Source organism: Amblyomma mixtum, chromosome 4 (assembly GCF_055824585.1).
Source record: "Amblyomma mixtum isolate Tamu chromosome 4, ASM5582458v1, whole genome shotgun sequence".
Classification (NCBI taxonomy): Eukaryota; Metazoa; Arthropoda; class Arachnida; order Ixodida; family Ixodidae; genus Amblyomma; species Amblyomma mixtum.
Window position 1 is genome coordinate 34,257,800 of NC_143015.1, and position 18,958 is coordinate 34,276,757.

Below are 18,958 nucleotides of genomic sequence, written 5' to 3' on the forward strand. Positions count from 1 at the left end.
TGCTTGTCGCGGCGAAAGCGAACAAAGGCGCCGAGTATTTTTTTAAGGGACAGCTGTTAGGTCCATGTTTCCCTCTTGAGCGCTGTTGTCGTCGGAACCTTCGGAATCTTCGTAACACGAAGTGCAAAAAAAAGAAAAGGAGAGAGAGCAGATGCGGCGCACTACGGTGTCTGGTCGGAACACTCACCACTAGTGACGTCACAATGAGATTTACAACGCGTCCAGCAATTAGTCATTCCTTTCGCACGTTTCCTTCATTGTGCCTGTCACGCCAGACGGTCGCGTTATACCGACAGTGGAACGTTCGTTCTTGAAAGCGCATGAAGCAAGGATGCTTGAGAACACCTTCTCACACTGCACCCCTACTCTACACAACCACCCAGAATGGATAAACACTCGGGTTCGCATCAACGTTTGGTGCATTACCCTGCTGATGTTGAAATCAGATTAAACACAAAGGCAAAAATTCAATCACTATTGCAGCAGCAGCTTTTAAGCGGCGTGTTCCTTGTTTGCGCGGCCTAGTAGTAGTTGTAATAATTGTATGTCGTAGTCCGCATAACTGGTGGGACGCACAGTTGCTGTGGAAGGACGAGAGTGTGACGAGACCGTAAGAATGCGCAGCCGATGATCATTTGTCACAGGAACCATCGGGAGAGGTGATCAATGGCGTCGCGTGCCTAGAGCGGCGGAATGGACAGGGGAACCAGTTGAAAAACGGGTGAATGCGAAAGCTAAAAAGAGCGCTCTAGAATTACACATGAAGTCGTTCTCATTTTCTCTACCTCAAAATATCTTAAAGCATAAATACATAACAGCTATCGCTTTGTTTCGCACTACACAATGGTGACCGTCGATTAAAATTTTGGTTTCTTCCTCGCCTTGAGTTTTCTATATCAAAGTGAACCAGTTTCGCAGAATAGCAATTATACGAGGCCCTCTATGCTCGCTCACCGGTTTTGGGCACGATAGTAGCTCGGCAAAAGTTCACATCCTCAAAGATCACAGGAACCTGGTGGAAGGAGTTTGCAATGTGGCTGGCCAGACACTTCCAGGCAAGCACCATGTAGCCAGCGGCGGGATATAGCACTCGTCCGTCAATCTGGTGACCGGCCAAGTATTTGTCTTCCCCGTTGGTCTCCATGTCCACAGTGAAGACTGTCTGCGGTGAAGGCGAAATGCACGACTTCAAGAGCCAGGAATGGGGCGGCAGGAATAACTGAATTTTTTTTTGCACCTGAGGAAGTGCAGCAACTTTGAAAGGGCGGCTGCAGAGCCAAGGCCAAAATTTCATTGTGGCTCACATGACCACCACAGGGATCGAATCCAACGCCTCCACGAAAAATATTTCATGGAACACAGGAACGCTCCTCCGTTCAGAAGTGTTCTACATCTCCGAGAGCGTGAATACTTTGGCAGGCGTCATCTTGGGACGCCCGGTGCCAGTACTGTACTCGTATTTTTTTCACAAGGGCACAACTGCCGGGCACAACAGCAGCATCAGCATATCTTGCTATAGCACTCGTCAACAATCAGGGTATAAAAATAATTTAGTAATATGTATCTGTTTTTTTTGAAGAAAGAGCAAAAATGTCGGGTACTTTTGCTTACACTGGCCGCACAACATACAACGTACAAACCGGACGCACTTCTTGAAGTGTTCTTCAATAGTAAAGTAAAGGAAGGGAGGTGGCAACTGTATGCGGGCATCGCTAGCCGGTATCGGCTACAGGCTATCACGCCACAATAGTAGCAATAGCATCCGCGTAACTGGATGGTACACATTTCTCGAAGGCTAACGTACTTGCCAAGCAAATTCAAATAGCCCTAGACAACAGGACCAGAAAAAAGAGGAGGCAAACACGGCGCTGTTTGTCTCTGCAAACATTGTCTAGCGCTGTTTGAATTTTCATGTCACCATGGAACACCAACTCGTTCAATCTGCCGTTCTTCTTATGTACTTGCATCGAGCCCTCACAGTTTTTTCACCCACACGATTTGAATCTCAATTTTACTGGGCCTAAAACCAAACTAAAACTTCATGTCTACCCTCCCAATGGGGTCATGTGTGCCCGGAATTTGCACCTTTCAGTGAACTCGTCCACTCATCTCATTTCTGCAAGCGTAGTTGAGGGTTCTAGCATCCAGTAAACTTGGCTAACTTTCCGTTCCATGTTTTAGTTCTTTTTTCCAATGCATCCACCTGCAGCGCCTGTGAATACTTTTGTTTTCTATATTAGCTAAATGTTCCTTGTCTCACTTGGACAGCCAAGGGGAAATCCTTCCACTCGGCGACCGTCCAGTTTTCCGAGTGGTCCCAGCTGACCAGGTGCGAGATGCTTGGTGTGCCCCGCGGAACCGGCCACGGAATCGGAGGGTAAAGCGGAGACAGGTCCATCTGTACTCCCAGAGTGTGTAGCTTCCCCAGCGAGCCAAGAAAGAATACCACGTTGTCAATGTTGCGCTTCATAAGGCCCAGACAGCTGACACCGGCGCCGAGGTCACGCCTCAGGATAGCCTGCCGGAAGGAGAAGATACGAAATAGAGCTATAAATTCAATGGAAGGACAATAGATAACTGAGGCCAAACATCCTGTAGAAGGTTAAATGAGTTGGCGAAAGCAATCGATGTCGAAATCGCTTATCGAGTTCTGGAGACCCAAATTGGCCGAAGTGGCTGAGGCTGCCATTTCGTTTCGCAATGCTATCCTTCCCAGCCGTTGGTAGGTGTCACTAATGGGAGAAAGATTTGAACAAATTCGATTGCTCGGTTGTAAAGAATTCTGGCAGCGTAAGTCCAGAAAATATAAAGCGGCAACAGAGTCACTAAATGTTCACTGAAGCGTCTCGGGGCAATTGCACAGGTGTAAGAGTGACACGTCATTAACCTTTAAGGGCCTCGGAACATCAAAGTTGGGACCAGAATCGGACTGTGGAAGTTCTCCAATAGCTCGCATAGTGTCTGCGGATCGCGCTTCATGTCTCTTCGAGTTATGACATGTCATTTATTTCTACCTTTTTCGAGGTCCTTCAGGTGAACGCAGCTAGCTGAACCACGACAGCACTGTTCTTCATGTGGCTTACCTGAAGGAGGCAGTGCGGCGCGATCTCTACCACGATGGCATCCTCGGGCACATGCTGAAGAGCCTCATGGAACAGCACCGGTGAGAGGAAGTTGTTGGCGTGGTACTCTGCAGAGCAGAGCTGGGCGACGTGTTCATTCCAGCGGCTCTGCGGAACCGACGAACTGATCCAACGCTCGCTGCGAGGCTTGGGCTCCGGAATAACCTAACCGAATGGCAAGAAAAGAAACAAACCTCCTGTCGCCTTAAATGTGCATTCTAAGAACGAGATGAGTTCTCTGCATTGTATGTTCACTCGCCCGCGGTTGACCACGTGAATGTGGTGCTTGACGCTGACCTCGCAACTGGATTCCGCCCAGACGCGTAAGGGCACCAACGGGTGTTGCGCGGTAATCTGAGCAAGTGCTGCACGTTTAGCTGATGTGGCCTTACGTTGAGTTTACAATAGGCTTTTAGAGTCATTTTTTAACCTAACATTGGCCTCGCGGTGGGTGACATGCGACAAACGGAGGCGGACACAGATTTATTTATTCAGCCTGTGGAGCCGGTGTTGATTGTCTGTAGTCCATGCTAGGCGACCGGGTGGCCTTGGTCCTCGTCGACCTTGAGAGCCCGCTGCACGGCCCGGAGATGTGTCTCCGGAGTGGAGCTGAGCAGCACTGCCTCCAACTGTTCGGATGTTCGGAGCTATATTAAGTGCGCAGGAGGCGTATGCTCCGGCCAGAGCAGATTATGTGATCTTGGGTGGCTGTTACCCAGCAACTAGCAGATTTTGAGGAATATTAGCCTGAGTACGCGACGCATGAGAGAAAATGAGAGTGGAATAGTGTGGGTAGGTTTGAAGGCGGCACCAGGTGGTTGCCAGGGCCTTAGGGATTTGGGTGGGTGGGAGAGCTATCGCTCGAATCGGTGGTGTTCGGGTGCCATTATGGAATGAGACCTACCGATCCGTCGGACACCGCTGGTTAAAGCCACCCACAGCCCATCCTAAAAATTCTCGGGCAGAATCGTGAGCGAATTCATTGCCTAGGTTGGAGGAGTGGGCTGGAACCCATTCCGGTGTGCTGGAATGAAGCGGGTAGTGGTGTTGCGCAGAAGGGTTAATGGTGGGGCAGTGATAAAGACTCGGCCTTTCACAAAGTTGCGTACGGCTGTTTTAGAATCGCTGAGGATGAAGCAGGCATCAGTCGAAATTATAGCGAAAGCTAATCCTAATTCCTCCCCCTTTCTGCTGATTTGGCATACGTTGTTGCCACGGATACGAGCTCACCGGTCTCCGTCACCGCGGATAGGGCGAAGGCGGGGCGGTCGGGGTGTTCCGCGGTGCCCATGTGTATTGGTCTGTGGTAGTGTCTTTATTTGTTGCTTAATGCCTCGGCCGTATTCGGTGTCACCCTTCGTGGTGCACAGGTTGGGTATTACGGGGTAGAGTAGGCTTTTCTACTGCTTGGTGAATGTGAGGGGGGAGCTGCACCACGCCCGAGTGGTGTCACGCGTATCCAATGTTCAGTCGCTAAAGGTTAGTGTGCACCGCCCGTGCTCGGGAAAGACGCTCTTATCGCGTTAAAAGATATGCCTCCCAGATTGCGCATCCTCAGGGCCAGATTTCTGGATGTGGATGTGTGCGGTAGGCGGAGGCTGCCCGGTATGCCTGTCGGATAAGATCATCCACTTAATGGCGTTCGGCTGCCGTCAAGTAGATGTAGGTGCTAGTGCAGGCGATTCAGCTAAGGGCGAGTGCCTGGACAAACGCCAGAGGTCGGCATCCATCATGCCCTGCCGGTGAGTGGCGATGCATTTCGTCATCTTGACAGTTTTTGATACGTGATTAGTTAGTCGAGCCAAGGCTTCCTAGTTTCAGCGATTGCTCTGAATGAGCATCCCCAGTACGCTGACAGCCCTGACCCCCTCAATTTCGGCTGCCCCTCCGTAACCCGGATTAGTGGGGCCTCTTTTCGCCAGTGTTGCTGCATAGTAGTAGAAGTTCACATTTTTGGGGTGAGCATTACAGTTTTGCCCCTGAGGCATGAGGCTGCGTTACATCGACCGTCCGCTACAAGGTTTCTTCTCCCTATGCATCGCTGCAAGTGGGTACGCACAGGGTGACGTCGTTCGCATAGAGAGAATTATGAAGGTTGGAGTATGTGCAAGTTTCTGCCGCAGGGTAATCAAGCTGAGGCTCAGTACGAAAGGAGGGGGTACTGAGCCTTCGGAGGGGGAGGGGGGGGGGGTAAGCTGCAGGGACGGAGGGGGTGAGATTTGAAATGGCATGGGTGTCAGTGTCGCGTCGCGCTCAGAGAAAAACACTGTTATGTAACAGAAGGCTCGTTCATCAGGGTTGAGAACTGAGAGTTTGTTGAGAGTCGCGTCATTGGAGACGTTGTAGAACACCTTCGTGAGGTTGAGTCCTAGTATAGCTCTCGTACCGGCTCTGTACGCCGGACTAAGAATGTCCCGAGAAATTTCAAGCAGTATGCCCTGGGCGGCCATGTGTTCTCAGAAGCCGATCAAGCGGCGGGGGATGAGAAAATAGAGTTCCGCGTAATACTGCAGGGGGTCTTCTATAACATGCTGCATCAAATAAATAATCAATGTATTATTATCATTATTATTATCAACTTTGCAACGCACGAGGTGAGGGAAAGCGAGGTGAGGGAAGCTCTCAATGCCCCGGTGGATGCTGGGTTGGGGGTGAGCATGACTGTGGCGTGTTTCCACTTTTCAGGCAGCTCTCCCTTCACCCAGAAATTGTTCATGAGCTGCGTGAGGGCGGACACAGATGGAGAGTTTAGGTTTCCTGACACAATGTTTTATATGCTATATGGTCCCGGCGCCGAGTTGAGGAGAAGCTGGCAGAACTCATAGCGGACCACTGACTAAATTTTGCCAGCGTCTAAGGCTTCGTTAGGGAGGCCTTCGTACGTAGACAGGGGACCGGCATCAGATGTGTTGCTGCAGAGGGCGCGGAGTTCTGCAAGTACGTCCGCGTCAGCACCAGCGTACTGGTGAATGGCTCCTGTAAGTGGGCCTATTAGGCCGATTTCGCCTGGTCTGAATCAGGTAAAAGTCGAAGGCGATGGGCTTTGGTCGAACAGAGTAGGTCGCGCATGCTCTCACAGATCTGCCCCCTTGCTGGTGGGTAAGACTGAGGGCGCGATCCTCTATTAGCCGCCCCAGCTGTGCTATCCTGCGAGGAAGTATGTGGATGCATCGTTGTGCTTTCCAGTGCCTCATGAGAGTTGCGTGTGTTTCTTTGATTTCTAGCAAGCGGGTATCGAGCTTATGCGTAATGATAGCCTCTGGTTACAGAGTAAATATCCTCTTCAATGTGGGTAATCCACTCACTGAGAATGGGGATTTGGGAGGGGACGGTTCCATCGCATAGACAGTCAGATATGTATGCCTGGCGGATTCTGTGCTTTTGCGATGCAAGTGTGGTAGAGATGATGTAGTGATCACTACCAAGAGATTCCCAAACGAAAAATTACAGCGTTATGGAAGGAAATCCAGCGAGAGTCAACAACTCGTCAGAAGGTCCCAAATGAGGCCGCTGTATTTTATAGGCCCGCGTCTTGAACGACGTGTTGGTCGTGTAGTGGAGTCCGCCTTTGGTAGCTGCAGTCAGATATCGCTGTCACTGGTTAACTCTGGGGTGTAACGAGAGTGTCCTCACGTCCCTTTTACTTTTTCGAAAGGCTCACTAAAGTTTGCTCTCATAAACGCAGAAATATCACCCTTAAATAAGAGACGCTAACCACCTCCAAGAAACCTAAATGAGCACCCATAATCCTTGCATTTCTGCATAGGTGTACCATGACCTTCTAAGGAATAAAAGGTGGCTCGCTGGAGCATAATTTCTTTAACCGAAGCACGTTTTAATCCTACCGGCTCGAAACAGTGCTTTAGACATGGGCGGGCATGGCCATTAGTACGCGCTCCGAGGAGTAAACGGCCACAGAAATCTGGCGTGTGTGGTTACCTAATGGCATTGGTGGGAAACTGTGTACAGTTTTCATTGCGTCACGTTGATGGAGCGTGAGCAGCTTAAGAGTATTTCACCGTGATAGCAATTATCGGGAGCATCGCCGTAGCAGGGGCGGCAGAGAGATGAGCATGCGCAATTCTCAGGAGTATATTGCTGCGAAAGATGGCGCAGCACAAGAGTATTTCGAGATCGGTAGGAATGCCCTGTATCCTGTTGTGGACGAAGGCTTGCTGCTGTTGCCATAGAAAGTGATGGAGTGGCGTTAGCGCACTAATATGCCGTCACCAAAAAGCCCCGTCTCCACCTCCCACCTTAATCAAATATTGGGATGGCGAACTGGCGTGTAGGCTAGGAGCCGGTTCACCCACGGCATTGGAGAGTCAAGTGTGAGAAAGTTCTAGCCTTGCATATCTTCGTGCCAAGGCACGGATAAAGTTGAAAAATTTTGCCCTGATACCGGCTACAATCCAGGAGGAGTAATCGGTGTAAACAGAGCATGGCGACAACTGCAGCCAATAAAGTTGAGAAATTTTGCCCTGATACCTGCTACAATCCAGGAGGAGTAGTGGTAAACACCCCTTCTGTGAATGGAGGAGAATGGTTGGAATGACGTAACTCATAGCGTCACTAGAACGTCTCACGGCAACGCACCATGGTGAGCGGTCCGAACTCTGTAGCGTTAGGTTTCAGAGCATGGTTCGATCTCCTCATAACCGCTCCCACTGCTTTGGCGAGCTCCCGCAGCACAGGCGTCGGTCTTGTCTTTTTGAATCAGGCATGTTTCCAAGCCCTCGAGCACATCTCCCACTTTTCAGACCACAAGGTTGCCTTTATGATAATGAAAAACTGGCAGAGAAGTGCTTCTTGGAGAGAGGGTATGCATGAAAAATTAAAAAGTGGTCTATAACGGTACTATCGACAACGAAAGTATACGAGATTTTGTTGTGCGGGAAAAAAAATATACAGAAGCAATCACGCAAGCCAGTTTCCTGAAAGGTCTGAAGGTGTCTCCGAACGAGCATGACTCACAAGGTGGAAATACTGTCAGGCGGCTGGATCACGAGGCACCACAACCATATTTACATTTCTGAGAACACAAACAAAGTACATTTTTGTCCGACAGTACAGAAGTGTACTTCGCTCTAAAGCTCTTTACTCCCCATTTATCAAATGAACATTCTCAACAGCTGTCTATCAGTATCGCCTCACACAGTGGTAACCATTCTATGACATTTTTTATGACCTCCTTCTATACCTTTTTTGAACCAGTGTGCATGGCTAATAAAAAAGCCTGCTTTCCTGCAATAGGGCCAAAACTCCGGCTGAATCTAATCTTCTTCTCAAATGAAGAGAACCACTGCCTTTCGTTTTGGGGTATATAAAACATTTCCATTATCATCATCATCTAGGATATTATCCTATAGCACTTCCTTCGTGTTCCTGTAAGTATAAAAGCGCACCGAGTGCTTAGATTCTTACGTTAGAGGGATTTAGACTGCACCATTACTTGGGTCCGCTTACCTTCTGGAGGGCTCCAAGAAGCGCGGGTCCGATGCTGTGGACGTGTTTGCAGTGGAAAGCCACGCCCAGAGTGTCCACTTCACGGGCGAAGATGTTCTCAGACTGGAGTTCGGCCACCATCTTGGCAACGGCTTCGGCAGGTCCGGACACAGTGACCGTATCTTCGGCGTTGTTACAAACGGGGAAGACGTCATGCGGACATCGCTTTGTCGCCTCGTCCCATGACAGCCCTGCAAAATGAATCGGAAATGTAGGCGTGCACAGCTCTGTGCTCTCTACTCAATGCAGGCACAAGAATATCTGGTTTTGAGGGGCAAAAATGGAGCAGGAACTTGCTCAATTCCCAGCGGGGCACTTCAACCAGGCAGTGAGGTAAAGGAGGAAGGTTTGAATGGAAGTAGACAGAGAGAAAGAGGTACCGTAGTGTGGGGCTTCAGAGCGATTTCGACCAAGTGGGGGTCTTTAAAGTGGACTGACATCGCAGACCATACGGGCTACTTTTGAGTTCCGCCTCTATCGAAACGCGGTTGCGAAAATAGAACTGCTAACAAAAGAGATAAAGAGTGGAAAAAGGAGAAGTGGAGAGGTGAACCACAGAATCACCAATTGGCTAACCTCGACACGAAGAAACTTTATTGAAAAAATGTGATTCTGCTCTAGAAAGAGTACATCAGCTTGAATATTGGTCTTTTCAGAACAATAAAAAAACCTAGAATGTGTCTAGAGACAAGCGCTCGAACCTGTCGACGTAAAATATTTGAATATATCTGCGCTTTCTACTGACGAAAGCCATTGTCATGATGCCAGAATATTAGACGCAGTTAGCGGTCGTGAGTTGAAACTGGGCAGTGCTACTATCCGAGACGTTGGATTATTGTCAAGGAAGGGCAGTGGCAAAGAAGAAATGGAATGAATTCCTTAGAGCAGCAGTGTTCACATAACGGAGAGCCAGCAATCTCTATAAGATAGGAAGTCTGTAACTCCCAACGAGAGGACATAGAGGAGCCTCAATTCGCAACTGGTGCTGCCGCTTAGTATCCCACGTGAGTGGAAAGGATGAAGGTAAAATTACGTATGAACTGCATGGCTAGAATATGTCGCAAGTCGTGTTGTAGGCCTCGTGCAGCTAATGGTTTGTAGGAGGTTTTTTAATGTCCCTGTCACCTGAGGCTATGAGGAACGCCATAGTGAATGGCTCAGCAAATTTCGACCACCCGAGGTTATTTAACGTGAAGTGACATCGCACATACTACGGGCCCCAAGAATTTCGCCTATGTCGAAATTCGACCGCCGCTGCTGGATTCGAACCCGCGTCTTTCGAATCAATAGCCGGACACAATAAAAACTGAGCCAGGCGGCTCATGCAATTAATGTAATTCGGATAGCACTTGCCGACAGCGGCCATGGCTCCCTTGGGCAAGTTTCCGACCTCGGTGCACCTGCCTCGCCAGTACGAGCACAGCAAGGCCTGCTCGGCGGTCAGACCTCCGTCGGCGTACGCAGTACCAGTCTCGCCCATCGAGTGGCCAATGATGCCATCTGGTTGGATTCCCAAAGCTTGAAGCATGTCCACAAGCGCCACCTGTCACACAAACAGCAAAAAAAGGCGCGGTGTGAATGGAACGACTACAAGGATCATTTAAGTGAACGGGCAGGAGTGTGGAACGAAATATAAAGAGTGCGTCTATGCCATTATTGGTAACGCATTGGAGCCACAGGTTCGCGCAAGTGGTCAAACTGTAAGTTGGCAGAGCCCTTGGAGAATCTCCCTCCTGCTAAGCTTATGCGTGGCGGGTTATCCATTTCTTTTTGCTTAGTAACTCCCACGTGTGTTCGGAATGTGTATGAATGGCGAGCACACGTACTTGAATGGCTGTGATGGAGACAAAGGTTGAAACCATAGTCTTCTCTCTAGTCTCCTGGGCAGTCACCAGATCAACCAAATCAACGCCGTACTCTTTTAGGATGTCATGGGACTTGAGGATGGAGCGGGCAAACACGTCAAACTGCATCATCTGTCTGGCCATACCGCTCCACTGGCAGCCCATGCCTGAGAAGACGAACCACAGGGGACGTTTCTCGGAGGGTGCCTGTTCGACCACCTTGACGACTTCGCTCTCTGAGCTGTCATCCACTGGCACCATGGCGTAGCCTCGGAAGGCAAACTGCTTGACGCTGGGTTGCCCGACACGGTTCAGAAGCGCATAAGCGGAGTCCGGATAGGGTCCTTCGGATTCCAACCGGTTAAGGGTGTTCTGGATGAAAAAAAAAATGGATGAACAAAAAGTTTAGTTCAGTGGTTGTGTAGCTTGCTTGATTCGACTCAACCTGCCCAAGTTCATAGCCCGCGGGAGGTTACGAAACTGGTCATAGATGTCATTATAATTTATCGGTTTTTCTACGGCAACAAATGTCTACGTCGGCATACCTTCCATTACGTTGGCGATTGGCTATGCACAGGCACGACCCTGCAGTGGTGCTAATTTTCTAGTAATATCAACCATTCTCACTACAAAACGCTACTAGAACATGGCACAGACGCCAGCGTAATCACACCAGACGTACAATATGCGTCAGATACGCTGTGAAAATATCTTCAAGGTGCGCACATGTATAAAAGCGTTGTTGAATAACTTCTACGCCTGTGTATTATGTAAACTGCGGACTGTATTGCAATGGTGCATGGATACGTATTGCGTCATTTGTTCTGGGAACATCTACTACTCTATAACATACGAGTAGCGCAAAACCAGGACGACGGACAAAAGTGGAGAGAAGACACACCTACACAGGCGCTACGTTATGTTATGGATCATTACCGACTTGCCCAAATTTCCACCCTGGTAATCTACTAGTCGCATACCTTTCGTTCCTCATTAGATTTTGCTTCGGGACTAGTTGAAGGTCGTTTGATAGCGATTACTGAGCAAAGAAGTCCATTTCGGGAGGAAAGTAAGAGAAATTTCGGTGAGTATTCATGGACACCTGAGGAATGTGTACAAGAAGTGCGATCCACCGAGCAGTACGATGCATTGTTCGAGATGACAATGAGGACATGCACAACAACCCGCGAGCATATACGCCACTTGTAGTAATCACTAAGGAAATTTGCCTCAAAACGCACGCAAAGTATGGCCATGGCCAATCGGCGGCAATGATTGTTCAGTTTTTCATGGAACTCGGTGGCATTACTGCATCTGCATGTGAATGATCTTGAATAGAAATTGTATGTGCTCATGGTGCGCTCTCATTGGATGCACAAAATGCTGACACTTGATACAAAGCAAAATTGAGCGGAATTTTAAGTGGTAGCTATGATGAATGCTGATGAGAGCTGCTTTTATGGGAACTTTTGTGCGAAGACATGCCTCCTAAGCGGCCTAGAAACCGTCAACAGGCCTTCAAAAGAGCTAAAAAATTACATTCTACAAATAACAAAAATGGGATGATGATTTCCTATTAGCTGCTTCATTTCAAATGTTGCTCCGAAATTAGGGGCCACATTAGGTTAATTGTGGTATTCATATTGTCACAAACCTCGCTGATTAATTTTAATCGTAATGATTGATTTTGTAGGGACTCTTGTAATTTTTACCACTGATTACGACTTATGCTGCCTGTGTTGGCTTGAATATGATGAGTTGCGGAATGTATACTGCCAATCAATTATTAATACCAAGTGTTACACCTCAGATGTTCCGAAATTTTTTAAAATATGTTTCTTGGGGTAGAATAGCGCTTTTTTCTCAAAGCTTCCTCAGTGGTGTAGGTCATGGCTAAGATGTGCTAATAAGTAAGCAGGTGATCTAATTTCGAGTAAATTTTTTAACTATCACTACTAGTCCCCTTATTTATTGAGAGGTGTGTAGCCCACCGTGAGCATTATACAGATGTGTTTTTAGAATTTAAGACACAGAGTTAGCCTCGACGCTGTGGATCAACAAATTCTGGCTGCGTCGCTCCAAAAACACATGCGCTTTCGAGAGGCTTGAGAGATAAGTAATCTCTCCAGTGAACGTAACTCGAGGAAAGAGCCTCAACTTCGTTGGCCACAGCGCCGAGGGTTACTGCGCTCTCTAAATTCTCAAAACTAATACTTTTATCGCTTAAGGTGGGCTATACGCCTTTCAGTACAAGAGGAGACTAACAGTAATTGTTAAAAATTAACTAATAAATAATGGGTAGTCAGCCTGGTAGTTAGCCCTCTCAACTGTACACTGATGTGCTACACAGCTGACAATGCCAAGCCGAAAAAAAACGGTCTTGCAACTGAAAAAGCTCATTTTTATAGTGAAAACCATATCAGGTAAAACACTCGGTATGTAAATAACATTTGTATTCACATATTGTGAGCTGTAGCGTTACTTAATCTTAGACCCGCAGATAAGTGCGCTGCTTGAAGGGGCGGGAGCCCTACGTAAACGATATACGAAGACTCTTTTCCGTGTCCCCAGCATCTGCGGCGCGAGGAAACGCGCTATAGATTTTTTCGGACCAACGTTTTTGAGCCTATACTGGTTGACTCATGCTATGAGAGAACGTGAGCAGTGCATTAATTCCGTACAGCTGTACTGAGCACTGGAATATCGCTTTGAGCACGCTTGGAAGTTTAGGCTCTTTACGAAGGAATGTACAATGCCGCATATGCGAGCTCTTAAATATTGATTTGTTTATTCATTTTGTTATCGATATTGCCAGTGTCACGCGAAGACAGAAGTGGCGGTTATAGAATAGCAGAAAATTCAGTATAATACAAGAAATAATTATGAACTTTGCAGATATCTAACAATTCAGTGCATAGTAAGCATAAAGCGCGGCAAACGCAGGGACGTAAGAAAGACAACGAACAAGAGCTACTTCATACCTAATTTCATCATAAAGAGTGATCAGAATATCAAGGCACATGAGAGGGGAACAAAAATAAACCAACACAAAAGCATACGCTGCGATCGACCAGGGAGAGGACGTTCTTATGCGCGGCACCGTTTCACCTGAGACCTTGCCTTTGAGATCAGTCGAGCGCTATTTGAAGGGTTATCTTCTGTGTACTCTTGCTCCAGACAAGGAAGGGGGATTTGCGTTGTAGCTTAGCGCCTTGTTTAAAGAAAATGCTATGCAGGCGATTAAGGCTTCTTTCAAACCTTTTTTTTTAATACGCCCCTTTCAACGATAGATACTCGGGTCAAAATGTTGCGCAATAAGCTTGTGCTAACGCGACTCGCACAACAAATTGACAAAACAAACCCCAATATTTCAAAACTAGTTATTTATTAATACTGTAAGCCTTGACAGGCTCATACAGGCGTGGCAACAAGAAAACACACATTTTTAGCAATACTATACATTCAAACAATGCATCTAAAAGTAAATAAAAATAAAAAATAAAAGCAGTACCGTCTAACAGAAAGGGGTACACGTTATTCACAGTTTAGTCAAAACATACAAAAACGGCTTGCCCTTGCGCGCCGTTGTCAAGGAGCGGCGGATGTGGCAGAAGGCGGCATCCTCCTATTTGCAAGTGAGGTTAAAGCTCCTAAATATAAACGACCTCTTTTGATAAGGATTTGAGGAAATGTAATTGAGTTTTTGAAGAACCAAGCTGGAATGTACTTTCCCATTACCATCTTTTCCATTGCCATCAAAGACCCTTTTTTCTTCACTGCTGGATCAAGGTCAACTGTAGTGTGTTGAGGAATGTTTTCTTTTATAGGTGGCTGTCAAATTTCAGAGCTCTGTCGGTGATTGTAAGCAGCTTCCTAAAATTGTTTTCAATGTATCTCCAGTACACAGCTGTGACTTGGTGTTATGACGTATCGAGCATTGCCGCCGTCCTCCGCGACACCTTTTTAACACATTGTGGAAGGGCCTTGGCTGACTCTCTTGTGAACTGAAAAGTGCCACAAACCTTTCAGTATGTAAGTAACTTTGTAGTAGTTTAAAATGTTGCCGATATAACTGAGGAGTGTCTCGCACTTTGGCCATCTTTGAGGCGTGTCTAAGGCCGCTTGTTTTAACCCATGAGGTTCCCGATGGGTCGTCTCTTAGGTTCTTGGACCTGAAGCTTGTACGTTCAAGTTCGCATGACTCCTGGGCGTTGGAGCCCTGAGTCAAGAAAGCACTGCTACCCTTTGCATCGGGCCACACGAAGCTCGTGAAAAGGGGCATCGTGCAAATCTACCTTTCGAACGCTTTGGAAATGTCTTGCCCCCACTTGATTAACAATTTCTCGAGGCAGATAAAACGGCTGAAGCCGAACGGCTATCCCGCCCATCTGCTTTGTGCTGTAGCCGAGGGCATCCTCAAAAAGCAGAAGGATGTCAATGAGAAGGCGCAAAAAAAAACAGAAAATAGAAGACCTACAGCCTTGTCATACATCCATGCTTTATCCCACAATTTCATGAAGATTGCTCGGAGAGTGAACATAACAATCATTCTTTCAGCACGTCATAAACTAAACAAGCTTTGTATGCTGACAAGCCCTTTCGGAAGAGAAAATGTAGGCTGTCAGACACGGCATATCAATAGTGTGCCGAGGCTATTGTCTGCAGGATACCGTTGTCGCGTGGCCGTTTCTATGTGGGCACGAGCGGACGATGCGTGAACGAACGACTGCGAGAGCATGCCAACAATACGCGTCAAATGCTTGACACTTTTGCAATTCATTGCCGCGACTACGACTTCCACGGTGGCTGCCACTCTGCTCCTGACTTTGCGCATTCTGTAATTGTTGACAGCCGTCGAACGCAGATTACAAGGAAGATATTAGAAGCTATAGAGACTGACAGGGCAGGGAGTGGCTGCATACGTGCGCTATCAGTAGCATTTTGGAAAAGAACATTATGTATCTCAACATTAACAATGGAACATGACTTCGCTTTCGCATTGTAGGCTTTTGTGTTGGTTTGTTTTGTTTTTGCTTCTCTTTCGTGTGCCTGCATATATTCTAGTTTAGTATAGTTTAGTTTATGGGGTTTAACGTCCCAAAGCGACTAAGGCTATGAGAGACGCCGTAGTGGAGGGCTCCGGAAATTTCGACCACCTGGGGTTCTTTAACGTGCACTGACATCGCACAGTACACGGGCCTCGAATTTCTCCTCCAAAGAAATTCAGCCGCCGCGGCCGGGATCGAACCCGCGTCTTTCGGGCCAGCAGCCGAGCACCATAGCCACTGAGCCACCGCGGCGGCTGTATATATTCTGACCAATCTTTCTAATAAAATTGGGTTGGAAATACCGTTTGCAGGTCATCTCACGTCCCTGAATTTGCCAGGCTTTACGTTTACTAAGGAGGATCACCAACTAGTATTGAGGCTAAAATGCACAACACAACATAGCATGAGCACAGCTGATTTCCCTCAAACAAGTAAAAAACAAAAACCATAAATCACCTGAGATCAAGGTTTACAAGTAAAATGGAATATATAAAAGCATCGGCGCATCAGGAGCGAAAGATATTCAAGATATTCAAAAGATATTCAAAGATATTCAATTCAATCCCATAATGTATATTTCCTGAAAGTGTTTTCAAAAGCTTCTAGCTGTATATCATAATATTGAACAATCTCATTTGCTAATTTATTCAATTTTTTAAATAGTTCGAACCAGATAAGAATATTTGAAAGAACCTGTTCTAAAAAGAAGGGTGTGATATTTTTTGAATGCTTTGTTCATCTGCCAGCTTGATTCTGTGGCTTGATATACCTGGCAATTTTTGCCTTATATTCCCCGCTAAACGAACAAAATAAGAACATCAGCCTGTTATACTCCATTTTCTGCTTTGCAGTCTTAAGTCCGGTGGTGCATATATATAAAGACACTGATTGGGTTCTAGACTACAAGTTAAAGACAGCTTTGTTTTGGGGTCGTTCGCATTTTGCAACGTTTTGTCGACTGTACGGCTCCCAAACGTGACTGTCGTAAATGAGTACGGCAAGTACAGCCATTTAGTAAGCGATAAGTATTACTTCTGCAGTGGCACCATTAGGTTTTCATAGCAATAGCAAGAGTTTCTGCATGGCCTTATTGGAAACGTTGTCAACACGAATTCAGTAGCTGAAATCTTCTGTGAGATGAATTCCTTGGTACGAATTCCTAGGTATATGCAGGAATGATGCGAATGCTTTTTCATCTAGAGGACTGCGTGAGAGGAGAGTGTTCCAGTAGCTGGTAGGCATAACATTCTTATTCAGTTCACACACTGCGATAAAATATCCGCCACTAGCTGTACCGAACCACGCTTCGCTTCATTGTCGATTTGCTTTTCTGCTCAGGCGTGCCAATAGCATCATTACAATACATTCACACAGATTCACAAAACATACAATAGGCGATAAACTCTCACCATCAGCGAGTCCTTTGTCCTACCGGCCATAAGGACAAGTCTTGGCAGCTCCAGTTTCTTGCGCGGGAGATCATGAACACTTGGTCTGGGGTTGGCCTCCAGAACTGCATGAACGTTGGCACCACCGAAGCCGATTGAGTTGACCCCAACCAAGCCGCCATTGAAGGGCGTAATCTTGTCTACAACCTTGATGCTGCCATCATGTAGCGAGGGTATGTCCGGATTCGGTTCATTAAAATGCAAGTTTGGCGCAATGGTTCCAGTCTCCATGGCTAGGATCACCTTGGCCAGTGCAACAATGCCTGTTCGAGAATGAGAACAACAGATCAAATCCAGCCCACGTACTGTACCCATGGTCGTAGATCAATCAAGGAAAAGTTGCTTCATGGTGCCCAGGCGCCCCCGCGATAAGGCCACATTAGAATAAATCGGTATCCATAATTTTCACACAACACCAAAAGATCACCCTGTAAACAAGCGCACCTCGTCCCTGCATCCTTGAGGCAACCTGCTTCCAGCATCACATGCCCACTACAGATATACTACTTATAATGCCATATGATCGAATAGCCTGAAGAGCTACTAAACTTGTACACTAAATTGCAGTGAAACACGTGAAGTTTTTGGCTGCAAATTACACGGTGCGTCAAAGGTTCCCAGGCCACAGGGTTTTGCTTTCAGCATCATAATCAAGTGACTTAAAGTGCCCATTAATATAAAAGGAAAGTGTTGGAGCCAACCATCTGGCCATAGACACACCTAGAAGCCAAGAGCTTGAGCCCATGCGCATTGGGGCTATCTCGAGACCAGGTAGTATTTCAATGCGCTAGCATTACTGGCCGCGGTCAGTAATTTATGCGGTCTGTGTGTGGACCGTCTGTATCAAATCAAAGAAAAAAATCTCAGAAAAAAAATATTACGGGTGGGATTCGAACGGAGGAATTTGTTGTGGGAGGCGAGTATGGAATCTGATAGGTAAGAAGGCTCTTTTTTTCTTTCATGGTGTTTATTCTATAAGGTTATGAACTTAAAAGATGTATATACATATATAGGTATGCGTGTATACAGATAGAAAAAAATTATTTACAGAGCACCTAGATAGGCGCTAAGTGGCACAAACATGATAGAAAATATAACAGAACTAAAAGGCCGGCCAGGATATACTGCGCATCAGGAGTGGAAACCAATCCGGTAAAAAGTCTAATTCTTTGTAAATGCCGTTATCTGCAGCATCATTCGGCTAAAATGAATTCTGGGCAAAAAAACAGGTTCAACGTTGCAATCTTGCATGCGCGTTTTCCTAAGGCTTTCAAATCCAATAAGAAGGATCATACCATAGGGTTTCGATTCAGGTTGGGAAACAACAAGGTAGCTAAGAAGGCTTTTTTTTTACTTTATTTCATGTCTTTCGAAAAGAACATTTCAATAGATCAAAGGAGTGCGCTGTTATTTGATGGACAGAGGCGAACGTAGTCTATGCCGCAATGTAGCACCAATGGCGGCGAATCTTTCCATGACGCCATCCTAGGTGGAGTGCGCTCAGAGAAGGTGGATGACGTATACAAACTCCGCCTCCATTGACGTCATGGAAAGCTACGATGCACTCGCATAGAAAGCCTCAGCAAATCGCTGTGTCGCATCGGCCTCGCGTCAAACATGGACCATGCAAAATAGGCAATGCCGAAAGAAAATAAAAAAAGAGAAAAAAGGTTCGGTTTGGTTTATGCGGCTTTAATGTCCCAAAGCGACTGAGGCTATGAGGGGCGCGGCAGCGAAGGGCTCGGAAACTTCGACCAACTGGGGTTCTTAAAAGTGCGCTGAAATCGCACAGTACCAGGGCTCGAGCATTACGCCTCAAACGAAATGCGACCGCCGCGGCCGGATCGAACCCTTGCCTTTCGGGTCAGCAGTCGAGTAGCGTGACCACTTGACCACGGCGGCGGTAAGAAAAAGCAAAGAACAAGAAGGAAAGAAGGACGAAGGGCTTGAAATGGCTGCAAAAGGTGTTTGCAGTGGTTTGAAAGTAACCA

At 47.0% G+C, this 18,958-nt stretch overlaps 1 protein-coding gene across 1 annotated transcript in view; it reads right to left on the reverse strand.

Annotated features, from left to right (window-relative positions):
- LOC149346098 (fatty acid synthase-like) overlaps positions 1-18,958 on the reverse strand; it is an 85,216-nt gene that overhangs the window by 46,209 nt on the left and 20,049 nt on the right. Inside the window, exons 6-12 of the mRNA XM_089541251.1 lie at positions 16,929-17,230; positions 10,454-10,843; positions 9,981-10,170; positions 8,589-8,818; positions 3,084-3,287; positions 2,261-2,518; positions 955-1,162 (exon numbers count right to left, since the gene is read on the reverse strand). Of these exons, the coding sequence (XP_089397377.1) occupies positions 955-1,162; positions 2,261-2,518; positions 3,084-3,287; positions 8,589-8,818; positions 9,981-10,170; positions 10,454-10,843; positions 16,929-17,230 (1,782 nt within the window). The remainder of the gene's footprint in view (positions 1-954; positions 1,163-2,260; positions 2,519-3,083; positions 3,288-8,588; positions 8,819-9,980; positions 10,171-10,453; positions 10,844-16,928; positions 17,231-18,958) is intronic.